Raw genomic sequence first — 22,480 nt, 5'->3', positions numbered from 1 at the left:
CTCTCTCTCTCTCTCTCTCTCTCTCTCTCTCTCTCTCTCTCTCTCTCTCTCTCTCTCTTTCCTTTTCTCCCTCTCTTGCTCTCTTTCTCTGATGATTAGAACAGAGCCCTGGGAAGAAGGGATATAAAAAGCAAGACAGAGGCTTTCCTGAATGAATTTCTCTCAAACGAGCTATGCTAGAAGGGTTCTTTCTTCCTTGCATGTTTGTCAAGTCTAGCCCTGGCTGGCCTCTGGTATCCTTTCCTCCAGTAAAAGAATCTTCCTCTGGGGACAACAGAAACTCAACTGTCTCTTGAGCTCTTCTGATTACACCAAGTAGGGAAAAAGAGACTGTTAATTGCAGAGCTCAAAAAAAGCATCAGCTGATATTCAAAGACCATGCTCTGTGTTCCTGGTACAGTTTTAAGTCATGTTAACAATGTAGTCTTCAGAATGTATGTAATAAGGAGTATGCAGTATTATCATTCTAGTTTTACAGAGGAGTAGTGGGGGCCCACGAATGATCTGTGAAAATTAAATGTTATAGAGAAATCAGAGTAGTCTAGATGAGAATACACCTGGTGCTGTCAGGATGACAGACCTTGACCTCTGAGCTCCACTGCCTCCTGAAGATAGTGAGACAACAAAATACCAATGTAGAGGAGTCTGTAAGTCATGGGACAGCAACTGAATCTCAAAATTTGACCTGTGGAGACAAAAATGCATTTTGTAAAAGAAAACCTACTGGATATTTGAAGGACACTGTGGCCAGTTCTCAGAAAGCTCAAGAAAGATTGGTTTAATCTAGTCTTCTACAAATGAGAAAACTGAGTGTTGTGGCTGTATCATTTCTCTGGCTATAGTAAAATGCTCCAAACAAAAGGAACACAGGAGTGGAGGTTTGGTTTGTAGTTGTGGTGATAGTCCATCACTGAAGGAAAATCAGCACAAGAAGTCAAGCAGAAAAAAAAAAAAACCCAAAGAGCTCAAGCAGCACCCACAGTCAAGAGCAGAGAGAAATAAATGTATCTTACTGCCTGCTTTTGGCCAGCTATCTTTTTTCATTATCATATCATTCAGAACCCACTGCCTAGGAAATGGTGCCACCCACAGTGGTCTGGGTCAACTAAGAAACAAGACAATCCCTTGCAGATATGGTAATAGGCCAGCTTGACCTAGCCAATTACTCTATTACTCTTCTCAGGTGATTCTAGATTATGGCACAGTGGCATTTAAAATTAACTGGGACACAGGTTCACAGAGGCAAAATGATGGGAGGAAACACTCATTGAGAACATATTGCTACATCGAACTTTGGATCTAGGTTGTGAACTGACTGTATGAGTGAGTGTGGCAGGGTTTTCAGCCTTTGTTTCAACATACTCAGTCTTCTTATCTATCATTGCTCACCACCTAAGGGCTATTTCGAAGGACAAGATAATGCATGCAAAGGACCTGGGATAACACCCAACACATGAAATGCACTTAAGCGATGCCAGGTCTTCTAGCCTTAATTTTATTTACTGTATTATGACAATCATAGTCTTCATTGATAATGTAATTATTCTATACTGTGTAATGTACTTGAAATTACATAGAATATACTTGGTGGGGAGAGTGCATAAATCTTACATCTTAGGATAAAGGAGCTCCACGTGCAATTGCTGGGCAAACATAGCATTTTACCCCCACGTATCTGGTGGATTCTTGTCTATACTTTGAAGTTTTGCTTGTATTTTGTTATTTTACACTCTTGAGACTCAGGTCTCAAGCTTTCAAGAGACCAGCAATTGTTGAAGTCCAAGAGAGGCTTCTCCTGTGGTCATGGAGTCAGAACCCTTGGAGACTTAGGCTAAGTCTCAGGGCTAGGAGCATGATCATGTAATTGCCATCAGAATACCACTTCAAGTTCCTTTCATGAGCCTCCTTTCTTTGCCACCAAAAGTAAACTCAGGTTTGCTTTGTTGAGAAGCCAAGAGACTACAGGAGGATCCTCAGTCCTGCGAGAAACATACAAAGTGTCAGTGTCTCCAGTCACTGTGGGGACATAGCACTGAGCTGCCTAGGGTCAAGAATCATTACTGCTTTACAACATTCTTGCTTAGCAATGATGTTTCTCAATGCTGACAGAAACTCCAAGGCCTTGCAGCCTGTATCATTAAGATACACAATAGGTGTAGTGTGTGTGTGTATGTGTGTGTGTATGTGTGTGTGTGTGATGCTAAGATTAAATTTAAGTTCTCATTCATGCTAGCATCGCCTAACCACTGACTTAAAATCTTTAGTCCTTCTTACTTTAATTATTATATTTTTAACGAAGGGCCCTACTAAACTGCTTAGACTGGCTCCAAGCACACTACATAGCCCAGGCTAGCTTTGAATTTGGAATCTACCTGTCTCAGTTGGGATTATATGTACATACTGCCACCCCCAGTTAATTTATTTGTATATTTACAATCATTTTCACATGGTGCCTGCATTGTCAAATTTCCAGGGTCTTGCTTGTTGAAATGCTAAGGCATGTCAGCGAGCTGCCACTGAAGAAATTTGCCAGGCCAGGAAACTAGAGGAAGGCGATGCATTTGAGTGTAAGGAAAGGCATAGAGGCACACATGGGAACAAAATAGGAAGATAGGAATGATTCTCAATAAGACATCATAAGGGCAGAGGCATACCGGGGTGGTACAATAAGCAGGTGAAACATAAATTTGAAATTGTTAGTGTATGCCAAATATTTCATGACCGTAGTTCTTATCTGCATCTAGGACTAAGATCCATCCTGTACCCCTGTCTGCAGGAGGCAGGTTTCTTGTGCTAGTACATTCCAATGTCTCTAGGACCAGGGCATTATAAAGTTTTAATAAGTAATAGTCTTCATTGAGCTTTCTTTCCAGATTGCTCTTCTCCTTGGAGGTCTTCCTGGGCTTTGAGGTCACACTTTGGACAGTGTGTCAACTGTTTGCTATCAGCAATGTATGGAGAGAGTGGTGAATAGATGGTGACTGCGGAGGTCAGGGTCAAGATTCTACTTCTAGTTCTGACATAGGTCAATGTTATGACCTTAAATATTAAAGTAAATCTTTGTACCTCGCTTTAATCACCAGCTCTTTGTTGGTATGATGAAATACCTGAGGGAGGGTGATGTTATGAAGAAAACATGTTTGTACTCATAGTTTGGGAGGTTTAAGAGCAAGGTGGAGAACATGGCAAAAGTGTGTAAGAAGAGAGCTAGACGAAGCCAATTTCAGTTTTTGATAACAACCTCTCATGGGGTCCTGTGAGAGTGACCTTGCTTTCTGAAGGTGGGACCCTCAATGACCTAAGGACTTCTCAGGAGTCCTCACCTCTTAACGTTCTTCTAGTTTCCAGATTGCCACATTGGGGACAAAGTTCCCAGTCCGTTATGTGGACCTTCGGGGGAACAAACAAAACCCAAACAGCACTGTCTTTACTCAATTATAAGGTGGAGAATGTAGCTTCACTATTTACATTCACAAGATCACCTGGGGGTTGGTTACTCTAGGAGATAGAGAATATAGTAAGTGAGGGACTTTGGAAAGTTACAGGCAAATACTAAATTGTCATTTGTGACTTGGGAAAAGAAAGGAAGCAAAATAACCTATACACCCTACATACAATGTTTGTACCGAGTAGATAACAGGGTAGGAAATGAAGATACAAGTGACCATTATTTTGCCTGTAGTCTCCAAGAAAGACTTGAGTTGTTAGTGGGAAATGAGACCTCTGCTAACACTGGGCTGTGGTCATCCTGACCCCAAAGTGACAGAGCAAATGTGGTCTATGTGTTCTAGGGTACGGTGATTGTTGACTTAGCTTTTGCTTTTAGCAAGTCTCTGAAGAGCAAAGATGTAGCAAAATAAGCCTTTCAGAGTTTTCAGTGGTTTGGACACATACACAGTTAAAGTAAAACAAAGTTACAGTCGTTAAATCTTTGAGGTTTGTGTGTGTTTTTTATGGGCTTATGTGGGTGGTGATAAATTGTTAAACAATATGCAACTTCTCCTTCTGACTGGGAGATGTTTCTGGCTTTGGCCTTTGTCTGTTTTTCTGTGGCAATGATCTCCCACACGCTCATGACCATGACGGGTGCCTGCCATGACCATGCTTGGCTTATGAAGGCAATCAGTAAGTACTTGAGTAACAAGGGCAGCGATGGTAGAAATGAAAGTCAAGGGATGGTTAGGCTCCTCTTGTTTTTCTCCAAGGGGGAAAAATGTAAATTGTATCATGTGAAACTTCATTTTGGGATGCTATTGGGGAAGCTGAGGTGGAGGCCGTGGGAATGTGATTCCTTTAACAGTGGGATGAGTAAGTGTAGAGAGTAAATCAGACTGGGGGAGGGTTGCTGGGGGGAGGGTGAGAAACTAAGCTGAAGTCTATTCCCAGTCTCCTTGGGTCTGAGTGGGGACCCCCTTCCCAGGTGGAGAGGTGGCGCAACCCTGGCCACACAGGAGTGCGAGGCCTCTGCCTCTTCTTAAATACCCAAGTTCCCCCTCCTATGGTCTACAAGATGCATATTTAAATGGAGGGTTATAGATAGCAGAGGTTGTGTTTGCATTCGGTGTACATCTCTTACTCTTGGCATTTGTTATGGTTGAGTTTCAGACTCCCTCTCAGACTCTCAGAACTTGCTGTGTAACTCAGGCAGGCCTCAAATTACGAATCGTCATCATGCTTGGCCTCCAAAATGCTTAGCCTGTAGGTATATGCCACCAAATAAGCCCGTCTGTCTGTCTAGCTGTCTGGCTGTCTATGTCTCTTTCACCCCCTCCACCTCCTCTCACTCTCTCCTCTCTTCATTTCTTTCTTTTTGATTTTGTTTTAATATAGGGTCTCATATTGCCTGGGTTGGGATTGAACTTTCTGTGGAGCTTCTGTTGGCCCTGAGCTCCAGCTCCTCCTTCCCTCATCCCCACCATCCACTGGGATTACAGGTGTATACCACTACTCCTGGCTCTGTTCTGTTTCTTGATTAAATAAAACAAATGTCTAATTTCTGTCCCGAGAAAGAAGCCTTTCTGTAGTTAGTAATGCTTATACACAGAAAATACACTTCATTAGACTTTACATCTTAACAGGTGATAGTACCCAAAATGTTGGACTGGAACTTTTTTCTTGGCAAGCCAAGAGTAAGGATTTACACGCAGGAGTAAGAATTTGGGTTCATTTCTGCACCTTTTTCATTATGAGTAGTTACTGAGAAACCTGTGGTGTAGCAGTAGAACCGGCATGGCCTGCTTTCTTGTGGAGCTGGGCTGGCTAGCTCTTTAAGCATGCTGTTGGATCTTTGGTTTCTGTAAGAGGCTGTGAACCCAAATCCAGATTGGCCATTGGTGGAGCAGTTGGATCTACCCGAATTTGGCAGTGACACATCTTCTGTTTGCATAGTTGGTAGGGTATAAGCTGGAATTCTTGGTTACTGAGAGTATCTCCAGAACCTCTGTGAGTTTCCTCCCTGGCAAGTCTTGAACCCTTTGGCTTCCACATTCCTGCTTGACTTGGCCCAGCATCAGACACATGGCTGAGTGGAAGAGCTTTGTGCACAGCCCCCTCCAGATCCTTATCAGCACTGCTAGTTTTCCTCATAGCAACCCCTGAAGGTGCCACAACCAACATCAGCCACTTGTCCCTGTCCCAGTCTGATGGAGGCTGAAGGACACTGCAGGAATTCTTTCTCCTCTCTGAAACTGCTCTCTTCTCTAAGGTCTTAGTTGTTCCACTCTCCCTGCCTCATCAATAAGGTACTTTTGAGTAGAGCATTTATCACGTGTATCCAGCTTTTCCAGGTACTCTTGGGGGAGGGGGAACATTGATTATCACAAGCTATTCTACCCCACCTGGGATCAGGTATCAAAAGTTAAAATCTCCTTCTGTTGTCACTATGATTCCTGTTTAATTTTAAAAATATTTATCTATTTTATGTAAGTACACAGACACACCAGAAGAGGACATCACACCCCATTACAGAGTGCCTTTAGCCCCTGAGCCAGCGCACTGGGCTATCTCACTGTTTGAATTGACTTCTAAGCAGAACCAAAGTGGAAAGCTCCCACCAGGGAAGAGGGTGATGCAAAGTGTTGCTGAGGTGGGACTCAGTGTTAGAGTGCTTTCCTTGGGTACATGCAAGGCCTGGCCTTGACCTAATGCCATAAAAGAAAGCGCAACTTTGAATATTAACTTCACCTTATTATTACCTCTGTTCTCTTTCCCCTCTGCTTATTGACTTACTTATTTTTATCTTATGCAACTCTCTGGAGGCCAGTCGCGATTTTCATTAGAAGGAGCCACAATAAAAGTAACCGGAGAATTAAGAGCACCTAAATATTACTAAACATCATTGCTCTAAGTTTAGAAGAATGCTGACTGACTGTCGTGTTTTTACACATCGCCATAAAGAAGTACCTTTATTATGATTAAGCAGAGAACACACGCTTAAAATTTCCATAAAATTTCCATGTTGCTTAAGAAAGGATTCATGTGGTATTCAAAACACACAATTCCCCTTCCCCTTCTGGGTATCATCTATATCCCATAGAATGTGCTGTGTTTTGTATTTTAACAATTTCTGTATCGAGCCTGCTTACTATTAACGGTGAAGATTATTAAGGATTGTTAAGAAAACATCGCTTATTTTTATATTGCTGAGACTGATACCTGATAGAAGCAACTTGAGGGGGAACGACTTGATTTTGACCCATGGTTTTAAAGGCATGGCCCATAACAGTGGGGAAGGCATGGCCGAGTGCACGGTGGTGGGAACATATGGACTAGGCTCTTTGTATTGTGGTGGATCAAGAAGCAAAAAGCTCTGGCTGGAACTAGAAGTTGATATTTCCTTCGAGGTCTAACAACCCATGTCTGCTAACTAGACTGCAGTCTTCAGAATTCTACAACTTACTGGACCCGTGTCACCAGCTTGGGAACAGGTGCTCAAATATCAGAGCCTGTGAGGGACATTTCACAGTCAAACTGTAACAGAGGATAAGGAATCCAAAATTCCCAAGGGGATGGGATGTGGTTACCAGTCTTGTACTTCCACATTAGGACAAAATCAAGTTTGAAACATAGAATTACTTTTTTATTTATTCTTCTCTCAAACATTATCTCCTGACTGCAGCTTCCCCTCCCTCCACTTCTCGTGGTGCCCCCCCCCCCAATTCCCCCCACTCTAAGATCCCCTCTTTCTCCATTTTACTTAAGAAAAGAGTACGCCTTCCAGCCAGGGATATCAACCAAACATGTCATAACAAGATGGAATTAGAGTAGGTACAAATCTTCATGTCAAGGCTGGACAAGGCAGCCCAGTAGGAGGAAAGGGGTCCGAAGAGCAGAGAAAAGAGTCAGAGACAGCCCTCTCTCCCACTGTTAGGAGTCCAACAAGAACAGCAAGCTATACAACCCTAGCATATATGTAGAGGACTTAAGTCAGACACATACAGGACCTGCAATTGTTGCTTCAGTCTTCGGGAGCCCCTCTGAGCCCTGGTTAGTTGATTCTGTGGGCTGTGTTCTCATGGTGTCCTTGATCCCTTTAGTTCTTACAATTCTTCTCCCCCTTATTCTATGGGGTTTCAAAAGCTCTGCCTAATGAAACATAGGATTGTTATATGCTGAACCACAAGCTGTGTTTCCTATCAACTTCTGAGAGCCATGTTATTTCTAACCCACTCGTTTCTTTTGAGTTTACCTCTGTGTTGGGACAAAAAGCAAACTTCTTTCCCATCTACTGGCTCATGTATGCAACCAGGAAGGGCATATCATCCAATCTGTACCTCTGTACCCTAAATCCCATGCATGACTTTAATATGTGTTTCTAGAAACTATTTTGAATCTCAGGGCAATCACAAAGAGCTATTCCTAAGGGGTTGTCAACTGAGGGAAAGCCGCCTTTGTGAAATAGATCCATGTGTAAAAGAACAAACCCATAGCCTGAAGAAAGCCACCTAATAGCCTTGCCTGGGCACTCATTGTGAATAAGCTGTATTCAATTTGTGGGAAGCAGGGCCCAGGTGACACTTTTGACTGGGCCTGTTCTTTCTAGAACTGGAAGAAGTAGATTGAGGCAGCCTGAGAAGAACCAGAGCTGAGAACACTGGATTTCAGCTATGGTTTCATTGGTCATCTGTGAGTTTCTAAGTGAGTCAGTTCATCTTTCTGGGTCTCATAGATTCTGATATTGAATATGGAACTCTAGGATTCAATAAGTTAAAATTTCTTTCCTGGCTCTAAAACTTTGTAGTCATAGATATATCTTTAGATCATGAGACTGGTTTACCCCACCCCATGACCCTGATAATCTTCCTCTATCAAACATGTGTGCCTGGAGAGAGCCGGGGGTCATACTGCTGTGCTTAGACATTTAATGTGCTCTGTGTTTTCCTGGAAGCCACATATAGGATACTCATTGACAGGCAGCCCATGGGCTGGAGTTGGCCGTTGGTGGTAAACATCTTGGAACAAGCAATGCTTTCATTCTTACAGCCTTGGCTCGAGAGTATGAAAAGTAACTCTTGGGAAGCTGGGACCTGGTGGCAGCTGTTTCTCCTCAGTCTGCCTGCCAACCCCTACTAGAGCTTGAGATGGACAGAGTTCTCAGCTGGGCCTACTGTGCCTGATGCTGGTAGTTTTCCACTCTGGGAAACTGGAAGAGTCCATTGGCATCTCTGTCAGGAGATTGGTGGGTAGCGGAAGCATCCGGAAACCACCAAGACAACTCAGCAAACTAATTTTTTTTTTGTTGCAGTGACTCTTGCTTCCTGTGACAGGCTTCCCTCTGTACATATTTATTTCTTTTTATCTCAGGATATTGACTGAATAGGGGAGTAATCTAGTAAATGGGGAAGGGGACTTGAAAGAGAGAAAGGGGTCTGATGTCTAGGATTTGAGCCAATGTTGCAGTTCTGTATCTTCCCAAATAGCTGGGATCCCTTCCACAAGTTACCCAAAATAGGCACATTCAATAGGAAAACCACACTGGGGCTGCAGAGAAGTGCCACGTTGGGTTCTCTGGGCCAAGGCTTCTTCTGGTTCCACAGACCCAGAGGGATGGGTAAGGCTATCCAAGACCAGCTCGTCCTCTTCCTATGCCCTTCCTGTGAGGCCCCTGGGAACACTGAATCATGGAGAAACTCTGCTTATTTATTTTATGTTACATTGCTGCTTTACTGGCTCTGACTTCTCTGTCTTCAACCTTATTGTCCTTGGTCCTGATTTCTGGATCTCTAGATCACTAGCCCAACTCCCATTGTCATAGGATGGCTAAAAAGTTAGTCATTCCTTATCTGTAGTTTTGCTTCCCTTGGTTTCAATTCATAGGCAATCGCTGTCTGAAAATATTAGACGGACAAAGTCAGAACTAATCCACAAATCTTAAATGTAGTGACTGGGACTCAGAGGACTAAATCTTGACCCCTCCTCCTCTGTCACACCCAGCCTGTAATTCACTGCACCTCATCTCCCTATAGAAGCACCATGTTGTCTTCTTGAGACACATGAATGTGGTTCAGTAAGATGGGAGAAAGGCTGGAGAGAGGGCTCACAGGTTACAAGACCTTGCTGTGCATCACGAAGACCCGTGTTTAGATCCCAGCACCCATTGAGCAAGCTGAGCATCCTATGGCTGTAACTCCAGCCCAGAGGCATTAAACACCCCTTTCAGACCTCAGTGCATACAAGTCCACACACCTGCATAAATATGTGTGCACACAGACACGCACACATAAATAAACAAAATAAACATTTAAAAACAACATGTGAGAACTATGTTCACATAACTTTTACTATGAATTATCATAATTGTTCCAATTTATTATATTAAGTATTGTTTATCTCTTACTATGATTAATTTCTAAGTTAAGCTTTATTATAGGCATGCATATACAGGGAAAAACAAAACAGTTTGTAGAGGGCTTTGTACTATCTACTATTTCAGCCAACCATTGGAAAATATCCCCTTCTAATGAATGGGATCTACTGTGACTCTTGTGTCCCAGCACTTACTCTGACATTGATCTGAGGGTTCATATCCTGGTCTCTAGTCATTGGAGCCTCTTCTAACCAACACCCAAAAACTCTTCCTCAGTGGATCTTTGTGACTAGTTATCCGGCAACACTAACATCTGTGCTGTGGCTTCTTTTCCTTTCCTGCACATAATGTACCCCCCACTGCTGAACTAAGTCCCTCCCTGCTGAGAGACAGATGGGCAAGCTGCTGCCTCACAAACACTTGTTGAACTCCACAGATGACAACTCACTTGGGAGGCTCCAACCTAGAAATCCTCTGTTGTACTTGCCCTTCAAGATCTAATGTGTGAAGTTCGTTTTTTCCATTCTTCTGTCTGGATATTTCCATCTATCTTCCTGTCTCTCTACCTTTTCACACTTAGCTGTTTGCTCAGAGTATGTTGAACACCTAATCAGAGCTGTGAGTCAACAGATTGGAAGGGGCAAGGAATCCAACATGATCACTATGCTCAAGAAGGTCAAGAGGTGGAGGAGCTGGAGAAGGGACTGAAGGAGCTGAGGGGGTTTGCAGTCATATGGGTGGAGCAACAATGTCAATTGGCAGATCCCCACCCCCTCCGGTGCTCCCGGGGACTGGACCACCAACCAACAAGTACACATGGAGGGACCCATGGCTCTGGCCGCATATGTGGCAGAGGAGGGCTTGTTGGATGTCAGTGGGAGGAGCAATCCTTGGTCCTGTGGGAGTTCGATGCCCCAGTGTAGAGGAGTGCTAGGGTGGGAAGGTGAAAGTGGGTGGGTGAGTGAGGGAGCACCCTCATAGAGGCAGGGAGAGGGGGGATGGGATGGGGGTTTCCAGAGGGGAGACCTGGAGAGAAGATAACATTTGAAATGTAAATAAAGAAAATATTCAGTAAAAGAAAAAAATACAAAAAGAAAAAGAAAATTCACAATGAAAACTATTTTTTAAAAGAAACTGTCACTTGTACCCTGACACCATAGTTTAGTATTTTTAATACGTTGTCACACTTTCTGAGACCATAATAGTAATAGTAATATAATAATAATATAAAAATAATATAATAATACTAATAGTAATAATAGTCAAGCAGGTAAGCAACTATATCTATTCGACGTCTGAAAACCTATTGTTTTCCATTTGTCCTTTGGAGCATAATGGAGGCCTGAGAGAAAGATCGTTTTATGTCTTATTCACTACTGACTAACTGTGTAAATGCAAGAACATTCATTAATGGACATATTTGTTAACTCAATAGGAACGGATAGGTTGCAGTAAAGTAGGCAATGTTCAGGCTTATGGGGAAGCCCTTTCTATTTCTTGTCTGCATGACTCAAGGTTTCCCTTGGATGAATTCCCAAGACAGTGTCTTTAAGCCTCTGGGAAGAACTTAGCTATCCTCTGACACTACATAAGAGAGAGTCCTATGTGGTCTTTCTCTGTCACTCCCTCTGTCTGCCTGTCAGGCACACTTCCAATCTCTATTACTTCATTTTCTTTATTTGTTATATAGGGAAAAATTATTGCATGGAGTCAATTAGGACATGACAGAAAAAGGATTTCCTGGAAATACAGCCCTACCAGGATGCATTGTAGGGGCAGTGTCAGTGTCTTGGTTATTGTCCCATGGACCAGCAGGCCCCACGGTGGGAAGTTATTTATGATAATATCATGACTCACCTTGTTGGCTGTTCCCAATGTCTGGCTTACCTCACATGTCCCAGAGGACAGAGGTTCTCATTACATTTACGTCCCACATCTGGAGATGTATGATGGATGGGACCATGGATGTTCTATTCTGCAGCTGCCAGCAGGGCCTCTGAGCATCGTTCTCTGTCCAGGATGGATGAGATCTGGGAGTAGAGCTCTGAGCCCAAACTCACAGCAGGCTAACTGCATCTTTACCAACACGCAGCTCCCAGAGTTAGCTTTCAGATACACTAGAGATCAAGAAGATCTTCAAACGTAGGCAGCACCATGCAACAGGCTCAGGGACAAAATGGAACAGAAAAAGTAGAGGTGGGACTAGCTCGTGCTGTCAGTTTGTCTTTCTGGACAGGTGCTTTTTGTTGTCGGTTGTTCAGAGCACACTTCATGGTCTTCAGGCTTTGGAGATGAGGGGCTCTCAGGCCTTCAGCCTCACAGGGGAGCCGCATCACCCGCTTCTCGTTGCTTTAATTTTCTCACTACTTGGACTGGGCAGCCCCTAGTTCTCCTCTCTCTGCTGCCTGGAGATGGGCCCTGAGGAATCCTTCAGCCTCTGGTCATGTAAGCCGGTCTAAAAAAAACTTGTGTGTGTGTGTGTGTGTGTGTGTGTGTGTGTGTGTGTAAAACATGAAGATCCAATTTCACTCTTGGGACTATGGATATCCTTTTTTTTTTTCAGCACTTTGGTTGACAAAACTATTCTCCCATACCCTGTGCAGCTTTTGGCACCTCTGTTGAAGATTAGTTTAATTATTATAGCTTTAATTATTATAGCTTTGTGATATATTTTGATATCTAGACTTCTAGTATCTCCAGGACGGTTCTCTCTTTTTTTTTTTTAAAGAATACTCCAGGGTTTGTGGTTTGTTTATTTATTTGTTTGTTTTGTTTTATTTGCAAGGTCTTTTGAGGCTTCATATTTCTAGAAAAAATTTCTGTTGAAAATCCATTCTTTCTTTTCCTCACAATGATTCCTTTCCCGGTTTTATCTGCCTTGTCATTTTTTTATTGCACAGAATTTGGTGACTTCGATACATTTATATTTACTTGTTTTGTCCTTATAACTCTGGTAGTCCACTCAATCCTGCCTGAGTTCTCACTCGCTTGCTGTAGCTGGGCGCTGTTGGGTCCTTCTTTGCTTCCCATCTCTCAGAGATGGTGGTCCATTGTTGTCTGGTGCCCATTGTTTGAAAGCTGGATTATTTCCCATAGGGAATTTCATTTGCTCTGTTTTATTCTGTTTGTTGAGAGTGAAGCCCACCCTTGAAGCTATTGTTTTTAACCAGGACCAGCATGCTCAGTACTGACACGGGTCGGTGTATTGGGTTGTTTCACAGTCTCATACAATCTGCCACCTGGTAAACCAGAGTGCTACAGATTTAGGGCTACCTGTTGGGTACAAGGATGATGCTACTTTTAGGAAATTGATTTAATATGTAAATCTGCTAGTAAATGATTAAGGTTGGGACTATTGGGGTTATTACTCAATAGAAGAAATTTGCACATCAAGTTATATTACATTAGTCATCAGAATTTGGGCCAAAATGTAAATTTGACTGTTGGTTAAATCTTGGGGGTATCCGGCTATTAGGGTTAGGAAGAAGTTCTGTAGCATTAGAGTGGCTGAATTAGGGTCATAGAGGGATATAGGAAGATTTCAAGTCCCCTATTTCCTGTTCTGTTACCAATTTCAACCTTCTTAGGGACTCTGAACTAAAAATGACAGCACATTCTCTGTTTTCTCATTGTTTCCTTGTTCCAGCCATATGTCGCTATCCTCTGGGCATGTCAGGAGGCCACATTCCAGATGAGGATATCACAGCTTCAAGTCAGTGGTCAGAATCCACGGCTGCCAAATATGGGAGGTGAGATAGCTTTATCAAGAAGGCCTGAACGCTGGGGGCAGGATGGACACACAGTCATGACTCAAGATGCTGGGGGAAGGGGTAGTGCTGGTGATTGCTTGTGAGACTGGAGGAGAGATGAGAAGGGGTTTGTGCTGCTTGGAATGTTTCAGAGAGAGGCCAAGCCTTGGCTGTAGTTGCTGGCCTGGAAAGCTCTTCCCAACCGCAGAGGCCTCAAAGTCACACCACCCACTGTGAATGGGGTCATTGATAGGCAGTGGATTTGTTTTACAGGACCTCACTGTGGGCTGGTGTAGGAGAAAGGCCAAGGGTGCAGGTACAGAGAGGCAGGCGTAGATTATGTAGGACACTGGCAGCAAGTGATGCCCGCTTCTCAGGAGGTATCTGAAATGTCACTGGGCAAAGCATCTATGGTTAAACCAGACACTGAGGGTTCCAGTAAGTTCTTTCCTTCCTCAAGGAAACCTCATACAGAAGGGCCATCCTCATCTATAAGCAGAGCAAATTCTATGTGGAGTATGTAATTCCCAAGGTCCCTAAATGAGCAGACTCCAAACTCAGAAGCTATGCTGCTGACCGACACCTCCTCTTCCTGCTAGAATGTAATTATTTTGGTGTAAATTGCGTACTGATTTTGTTAAAATGGAATCACTCATGAGGCAATCGACCCTCGTAACCTCCCTCATTATACCTGTCTTAGTGTTTGAGAGAAGAGAGTAATGTGGAGTTAGGGGGAGCAAGAAATGAGTGGGTAACATCTGTGAGGAAAGGAAGCATCCTAGGGAAAGAGAGAGAAAACTCAGAGTGTCCCCCAAATAAACCCTAGAGTGATTTCTCAATGCCGTTCAGTGTCTAGCCTGGAGTAGTAAATGAAAGCAGGTTATTGGTCATTCCCTCACACACTTTCCACCCTCATCCTTACCACAGTTCTTGTGACTTTTGTTGGGTGGCCATACCCACCCTGCTGGCTAGCATCCACCACATTGCATAGCCCATACTGCAGACCCTATCTTTCCTCCTTGTTCCCTCCCCCCTCCTCCTTCCTATAACTTGATACCCAAACCACAAACGGTCAGCTTTGTGAGATTATGGCTGAGGAATGGAAGGGGGATTGTGAAAGGATTTCACAAAGGAACACGGGTGGAAAGAGTTTCATTTCCCTAGAGTTCTCTAAATCAAGACAAGAAGGTTACATGTGCTTTGGAAGGCCCCAGCTCCTTTGTGGTGAGTCTCCCTGGGCTGTGTGGTGTTTCAGAGACAGGAAACTGACCACAAATGGGAATGGTTAGGACAGACAGACACCATGGAGAGGTCCCCCAAGTCCTTCTGAACTAGAAGGCTGGTTTTCACTCTCTCCTCAGGCACAGGGCAGCTGTCTACTGTGAGCTGGTGTTTCTTTTTCACAGTTGTTCCCTCTCTCCCTTACCCTTCTTCTCAAGGCTGGACTCTGAAGAAGGAGATGGAGCCTGGTGCCCTGAGATTCCAGTGCAACCCGATGATCTGAAGGAATTTCTGCAGATTGACTTACGGACCCTACACTTCATCACTCTTGTGGGGACCCAGGGGCGCCATGCAGGGGGTCATGGCATTGAGTTTGCACCCATGTACAAGATCAACTACAGTCGGGATGGCAGTCGCTGGATCTCCTGGCGTAACCGGCATGGGAAGCAGGTAAGAAGATGTCCTTTATTCTGGGAGAATATACTATAGGACTCATAATAGTCAATAGAGTTAAAAAGTTCAATAGTCAGTAGTTCAAACTGTGTATGTTCAAGCCCAATGTGGCATTGTAAATGTGACCCATGGCATAGGAGTTGACACAGAGGATCTATTAGCTCTGCTGAGAGAGTTAAGTGGCTATATTCCACTCATGAATGAGGAGCAAAGTGTCCATCAAATGCATGATGCATGAAGGAAGGGGAGCATGGTTTTATATGATCTCTGCTCCTTGTCTCTCTCTTAGGTGCTCGATGGGAACAGTAACCCTTATGATGTTTTCCTGAAGGACTTGGAGCCACCCATTGTAGCCAGATTTGTTCGCCTTATCCCAGTCACTGACCACTCCATGAATGTGTGCATGCGGGTTGAGCTTTACGGTTGTGTCTGGCTAGGTAAGTCTCTATCACAGAGACCTTATGAACCATATAGAAACTTCCAAGCCCTGAGAACTAAAAACTACCAAATCAAAAAGGGATGAAATCATTCACCCTTGGAATGAAATTATTTCCTTTTGGTTAAAAGAGAAAAATGAGCCACACTCATCCACCCAGGGCTTGGTGCCCTGTGCCAGGAATGACATATTCAGTTACTCAGGTAACTGCCACTTAGGTGTGCTTCCCAACAGCGCTCAACTACGAGCCCAGATTGAACCCCAGTGGACAGGATGACAAGACTAGACTTCCTTGGAAGCTCAGGTATCTTCCTGGGATAATTGGTCAGGCAGCAGGCGCATCTCCTTACCAGAGACACTGACCACTGTGTTTCCTTTGGCAGATGGCTTGGTATCTTACAATGCTCCGGCTGGGCAGCAGTTTGTACTCCCTGGAGGCTCCATCATTTATCTGAATGATTCTGTCTATGATGGAGCTGTTGGGTACAGGTAAAGTCTAGGAGATTTAAATAATCACCAGAATAGAAAAAGTGGCCATAACAAATATATTTTTTTTACTGTGATTTCATCAATAAACAATCAGTTAACCCACTGGTATTATGCACATGTGTGATACCCCGAAATAACTTAGACATAGTAAACTATATGGTATTTATCTCCATTCTGTAGCTGAGTTGTGGAAAACAAAATAGTAATACAGCAGGCAGGAAGAAACTACCCAAAGCAAGAGCTAAACTTTGCGATATGTCTATAAGTGTGGGAGCTATATTTTTGAACCTGAAATGATGATATATGTTCCAACCTAAAGGCTAACTTAGCTATAGAGACAAAGTAATAACTATAGAGATTGGTCACAAAGTTAGGAGACAATGGACTCCATAAATATAGTACGTTGGAAGCTGTGAAAAGAAGGAACTATTGGGACTTACAATAGATAAGAAGAGCTGTTAGGATAAGACAGTAATGAAAGCAGGGAGCTGTAGCTAGAGGGGTCGAGAGGAAGAAGCAGAGGAACATTGGTCTGATTCTGGTAGTAACTGGGATGAGAGTGGCAGAGAGGCCTGGAGTGGATGGATGGAGAGCTGCCATAGAAAAATATCATCAGACACAGTCGGGTACAGAGCTGGGTAAGATGTGTGCCTACCCACTCGATCATTACATTCTTCTTCTGGTCCAGTCCTAATCCCTGTCTTTCTTAGTTTAGTGTTTATCTGTAAGGATTGAGCCTAGGAAAGAGGTCAGAATATTGTGAAATTCAGATCCTACAGTAAAGTTTCTAGGGGTTCAAAAATAAAACATATTAGTGAGTCTCGGGATGCAGATTGTACATTGGAAGACCTTCTACTGGCTCAGGAGTGGAGAATGAACAATCACCCTCATCTGGCAGCCCCTGGATGAAGTCCTGATTCATCCAGTCTTATAGCCTGACTTATTTCCTTCCCATCTACTTAGTCACTCACCTCTCCTTCACTCTCTTACGTTGTCTTCACATCGTTTGACTCGGTCACACCCTAGCTAGCCTATACTCAAGGCACACAGGAAATGAGATATCAGTTGAACCCAGATCAATCAATCTTTGCTAGTCAGTTGTTACCATGTGTGTAGAAGTTGACTAGGTGTTGTGGGTATTTAAGGAAAATGCAGTCATGGGTCTTATGCTCGAGGCATTCGTAGTGTGAGTCAGTGGCTTCATGAGAAGATTAACTATTCTATGTATTAGTTGCTTGTTTTACATTGCTATGTCCAAATACCTGACAATAAACAACTTAGGGAAGAAAGATTCAGTTCAGGTCACAGTTTCTTGGTAGGAGAAGGTATAATATAATAAAGTCATGATGGTGGAGACTTAAATGCCAGAACCAGAAATAGTACAAAGGATATCAAGAAGGGAGTTCCTTTTAGCGTTATCAATACAGCGATTCATTGATGATTCTTAAAGTTAGGAAAGGGTGTGATTGCAGCTGTGCTTCAGGCAAATAAACAGGCAGCTGGCAAATATTAGATGTGAGTTCTAATGAGATCTATTTTAAAATTAAAATCCCAGATTCTATGATGTAAAAATGAACTAATAGCCAAGGCCACAGTGGTATTCTTGGAGACATAATAGGAAAGAAATATTTATTTGGGGATTATAAACATCTAATCAAGTTAATATTACTCTAATGATCTCGTTCCCTGAATCAATGGAGAACTCATATCAAGAGTTTCATATCAACAAATGTTATAAAATAACGAATGTTTACTGTGTTAGCAGCAAAACTTTGAAGTGCTGTTTTCTTAGTTTGTATGAAAAGCCTTTGTTTTTCCCTTGTGTCCTTCTCTATACTTGTGAATATAGTGTCTTGATATAATGGTTCACTATTATCAATGACATTTAAATTGTCCATTCATGGGAGGATAGCATGAAGAGCACAGCACTGGACCCACCAGTGATCAATAGTCACTGGTTGGAAGCATTTCCAACCCTTCTTGGACTACACAATTCAGAAAAGGAAATCACTAGATAAAGTGCATTTGAATGATTTCTCCTACCCCCCCCTCTAAGATTATCAGCTCTTACAAAAACCAGTGATGAAGCAGTGGGCTGAAAAGTCCTTCTGTGGGTGCATGAGTAACTCTGGGCTCCTCTCTTCTCTCCTCTTCCCTTGGTCTGAGCAGCATGACTGAAGGGCTAGGCCAGTTGACTGATGGGGTATCTGGCCTGGATGATTTTACCCAGACCCATGAATACCACGTGTGGCCTGGCTATGACTACGTGGGATGGCGGAACGAGAGTGCTACCAATGGCTTCATTGAGATCATGTTTGAATTTGACCGAATCAGGAATTTTACTACCATGAAGGTCAGTGGTAGATTTTCTTCAAGAAATCCAAAATCGTAGTGTTGGGGGGAAAATGCCTGATGTGTCTTGAGCTGATGTTGACAGAACTAAATTTTAAAACATATTCCACTACTACAAGTATAGATGAATTCAGAATCTCATCATTTTTAAAGGTAGTTTTCTTCATTTGTTAATTCTGTGACAGCTTAGGTTAGGCCCATTATTACTGAGTTACTCCTCCCCCCTTTCCCTCCCTTCCCCTTCCCTCCCTCCCTCCCTTCTTTCCTTTCTCCCTTCTTTCCTCTCTCCCTCCCTATCACCAGAGCCAAACGTTTCCATCCAATTAGACATACCAGTTATTTCATCAGTACATTAACAGTTAAGTGGAAATTGGTGACTATTGTTGAGGGGTTGGATGGAAGCCAAAGGTTTGGCCAAGGCTGCCCTAGAAGGCTGTCATGTGATAGACCACAGCAAATATGAATATGTGAAGAGATCTGAAGAAGGAAGCTTAACTCCTAGATCTCATTTTCTCTGAAGTATGACCTTACCAGGGAGTCAAATCCTGAGGCCACCCTTGGTAATGTCTTTGTTATAACCCAAAGAGTTTCCTAGTGTGTAATTTAAATCATTATTCTCCTTTGACCTCATTCCACCCTCGGTCTGTTTTAGAGAGAAAGGCATGGAAAAGAAGAAAAGTTCATGCAAAAGTAGCCAGATTGGAGGCTATTTCTAAATTCTAGGGTTAGGGAGAAGTAGGAGCCAGGGGTGTGAAGGATAGCCTTTGTGTTCAGTGTAGGACCAGGCTGCAGGATCTTATATGGTTTGTATATAAACTCTTAATAGTCTGTAAAAGAGCAAAAGGAAACCTCAATGAAAGTCCCAGAAAAGGGTGGCCAAACTAATGTGGCCTTCCGCGTGGATGTTCACTTCTTTGCCCTTTTTTCATATATATAGTCATGTGTAGTAGTAATCTACACACTTGGTAAGCCTTTCTCAGTAGCTTTCAGCCTATAGCTGTTTCCTGGGTTAAATGGAAGAGATAGTAATTATATTATATATTATATAACTAAAATGTATCTGTTCATCTGTGTATGTTATTGGTTCCACAGCATAGTTGGAGCATAGCACGCTAGATTCTGAGTAAAGACTATTTCCTATCTTGGAAAACATTGGTCACAAGGTCAGTAGGAAAGGCTCTATTAATTTTCAAAAGAATGCATACAGGATAATATTGGACCCAGAAGAAGGAAATATATATCAGTCACCACTAAGTGTCTCTTCTAGGGCAAATATTTTATTCTTTATACAAACCATGTTTAAAAAATACTTGTCTTTTATATTACTCCCAGATATTAATGGATATCTCTTAACCAGATTAACACTTACTCATTAAATGAACAAAAGATTTAAGATGAGAACAGAAGGAACAACATGTGCTCATTCTGTTGGTTTGCTATTGGAATGTCTTTGGCGAGTATAAAACATACGGGTGTGCAGTTATGTGTGACACATTATTCTTCAGAGATTGTAGATAGGAAGTAGGAAGGGGCAAAAGAAGGAAATATTTACAGCAACAAAAATATGTTGTTAGAGAAATTATTTTTGTATTCCTTTTTAATATACTTGTGAACATACACATACATTTTTAAGTTTATACATGCTGGGGAGGATTTGTAGTTTAATAAATAATTAAAATTTAAAACTATCTGAGACCTTATAACATCTCTTCCTGAATCTCCAGGACTCTTTTTAGCTTATTTATTACATATCAAAAATGATTCAAGAGCTTAGATCAAGAAGCCAGAAGTTTCTAAGTAGGAGATTCGGGACAGTCTCTTCAGGCAAACAGGTCCTCCACATGGCTTAATTTTCCTGGACAAAAAAAAAAAAGTAAAAAATGACTTCCAGGGCACTAATATCTTTTATAGATCAGGTTTCTTTCTGAGGCAAATTACTCTTCATCTCTTGCTTTGAAGAATGGTTAAAATATACTATTAAAGCTTATTCATGCCTTCAAAGTATATTATTTTAATAAATAAATATGTAAGCCCACATGGGAATGAAATCCTATGCTATTTATTTGCATTCCAGGAGAATTCTTGAACCATCTGTAGGAAAGATTATTACCTTCCCTGCAGGGTACTTACCCAACTCTGCAGATTTCAGAACATCTGAAAAACCTATTGAAGCTGGAGATGGTATTTCTTTGGTTTATTTATTTTTGACCTTAGCCTCACTCCATTGCCTTGGGGGTCAATAAACTAACGTGGTTGCTTCACTCCAAGGAAGATATTCACACATGGGTTCCTCAGTAAAACCTGTGGACAAAAAAATCCCAACGGAAAAGCTAAGGTGACTGCTACATTTCTATGTGGTATAAGGGTGTTGGACTAGATGTCTAGGGCTCTCCTTCCAATTGTGTTGTGGACTGGCCATAGGTCAGGAAAACATGTGAGTACCCCTATCTTGTCAGTACACAGATGAGCTAGAAGGTTTTTACACCCTTTAGTAGCTCTCATGATCCACCCTTAGAACATCTCTGTTCCAGTTCTCTGTTGTGATGTCTGTTTCTTCATTACTCTTCCTTCTTCATCTAAAAAGTGAATTCAGCCTGGTAGTCCTGCACTGCCTACCTGGAGGACTTACAGGAGTCACACAGTACAACCCAGGGCCTAAGCGGGCCTAAGAAACAGGAACTACAGTCTACGAGTGACAGTCATGCCTTTCCAGCTGATGAAGCTCTTGAGGGACAGTGGCCAGGAAAGATCTGTTTTCCACGTTAAGGCTGAGTCAGAGGAAATGGAGATGAATTGCTGTAAGGGCCCGAGTCAGTTGCTAATATACACATTGCATTTGTGTGTGTGTGTGGGGGGGGTTGCTGAAGGACTGTTGTGGACTTTTTGCTCTTGATGACCTCACAAGCCAAACAAAGATCCTGCTGAAAGGTCATGCAGCAGGAGAGTGGATGCCGGCTACCTTCTAACTGACTTTTTGCCTCATCTCAGATATCATCAATGAGAAATATTTGATGCTCCCATCTGAACGGTTTTACTTAAACTAAATTTAAGTCTGAAAGTGCCAGTCCATGGCATTCCAAGCGAGATTTTCATAAAGAAAGATGAAATTGTATTTGCTTGAATATTATTTTCTTTCAAGTTTCCCACGTAGCCTTCCAGGAAAGGAATGGTCTGGCTTTAGAAAGTTCCTGGGAGGAAGTAGTATGCTAGGTTGACTCACCATCTCAGATCAGAATAACTCAAATATGGGCAGATAGCTAGTATGATCTAGTATGATTAAAAAGATTGCAGAGTGAAGAGAATTCCTGTGGAGGACAGACCTGGAAAGATGCTGATCTAGCCCTCACTTAACAGGCGAGGATACTGCAGACTAAAACCATGAACCAGGTGACCAGAGCACACAATTACAAATTGGAAATCGGGGCAGCATCCTAGGTTTTATAAGGTCTAACCTGGATATCATTGCCCCTGTCCAGAAGACTGAATTATGGGTAGTGTTCAGAGCAATGGGCAGGTCTAGGGTTTCCTACGTAACCCAAAAGGGCCAGTGTGTCTCTCACTTGTCCCTTTTTCTGCCAGGTCCACTGCAACAACATGTTCGCTAAAGGTGTGAAGATCTTTAAGGAGGTCCAGTGCTACTTCCGCTCTGAAGCCAGCGAGTGGGAACCCACCGCTGTCTACTTTCCCTTGGTCCTGGATGATGTGAACCCCAGTGCCCGGTTTGTCACGGTGCCCCTCCACCACCGAATGGCTAGTGCCATTAAATGCCAATACCATTTTGCCGACACGTGGATGATGTTCAGCGAGATCACTTTCCAATCAGGTAGAAAACCTCTGGCCCCATAGGGAAGAGGGTGGGTTGATGCAGGAGACAGGAAGGGCATCCATGCTGCCTTCTGCCAGGTCTCTGAGAGGAACGGGACTTCCCAGATGCTTTACAGTTTTTGGAAAGAGAGAATCCTTTGCGTTTCTAGT

At 42.8% G+C, this 22,480-nt stretch overlaps 1 protein-coding gene across 2 annotated transcripts in view; it reads left to right on the top strand.

Moving 5' to 3' along the window:
- Ddr2 (discoidin domain receptor tyrosine kinase 2) overlaps positions 1–22,480 on the top strand; it is a 100,187-nt gene that overhangs the window by 54,504 nt on the left and 23,203 nt on the right. For both annotated transcript variants that reach the window (XM_028760701.1, XM_028760692.1), the window contains exons 2-7: positions 13,452–13,554; positions 14,994–15,225; positions 15,518–15,665; positions 16,048–16,153; positions 18,323–18,506; positions 22,085–22,328. In XM_028760701.1, coding sequence (XP_028616534.1) covers positions 13,475–13,554; positions 14,994–15,225; positions 15,518–15,665; positions 16,048–16,153; positions 18,323–18,506; positions 22,085–22,328 — 994 coding nt within the window. In that variant the 5' untranslated portion in view covers positions 13,452–13,474. The remainder of the gene's footprint in view (positions 1–13,451; positions 13,555–14,993; positions 15,226–15,517; positions 15,666–16,047; positions 16,154–18,322; positions 18,507–22,084; positions 22,329–22,480) is intronic.

The sequence above is a fragment of the Grammomys surdaster genome, unplaced genomic scaffold (genome assembly GCF_004785775.1).
Source record: "Grammomys surdaster isolate TR1022 unplaced genomic scaffold, NIH_TR_1.0 130, whole genome shotgun sequence".
NCBI classification, from domain to species: Eukaryota; Metazoa; Chordata; class Mammalia; order Rodentia; family Muridae; genus Grammomys; species Grammomys surdaster.
Note: the sequence above shows the minus strand (reverse complement) of the source record. Positions and strands in the feature narration are given on the sequence as shown.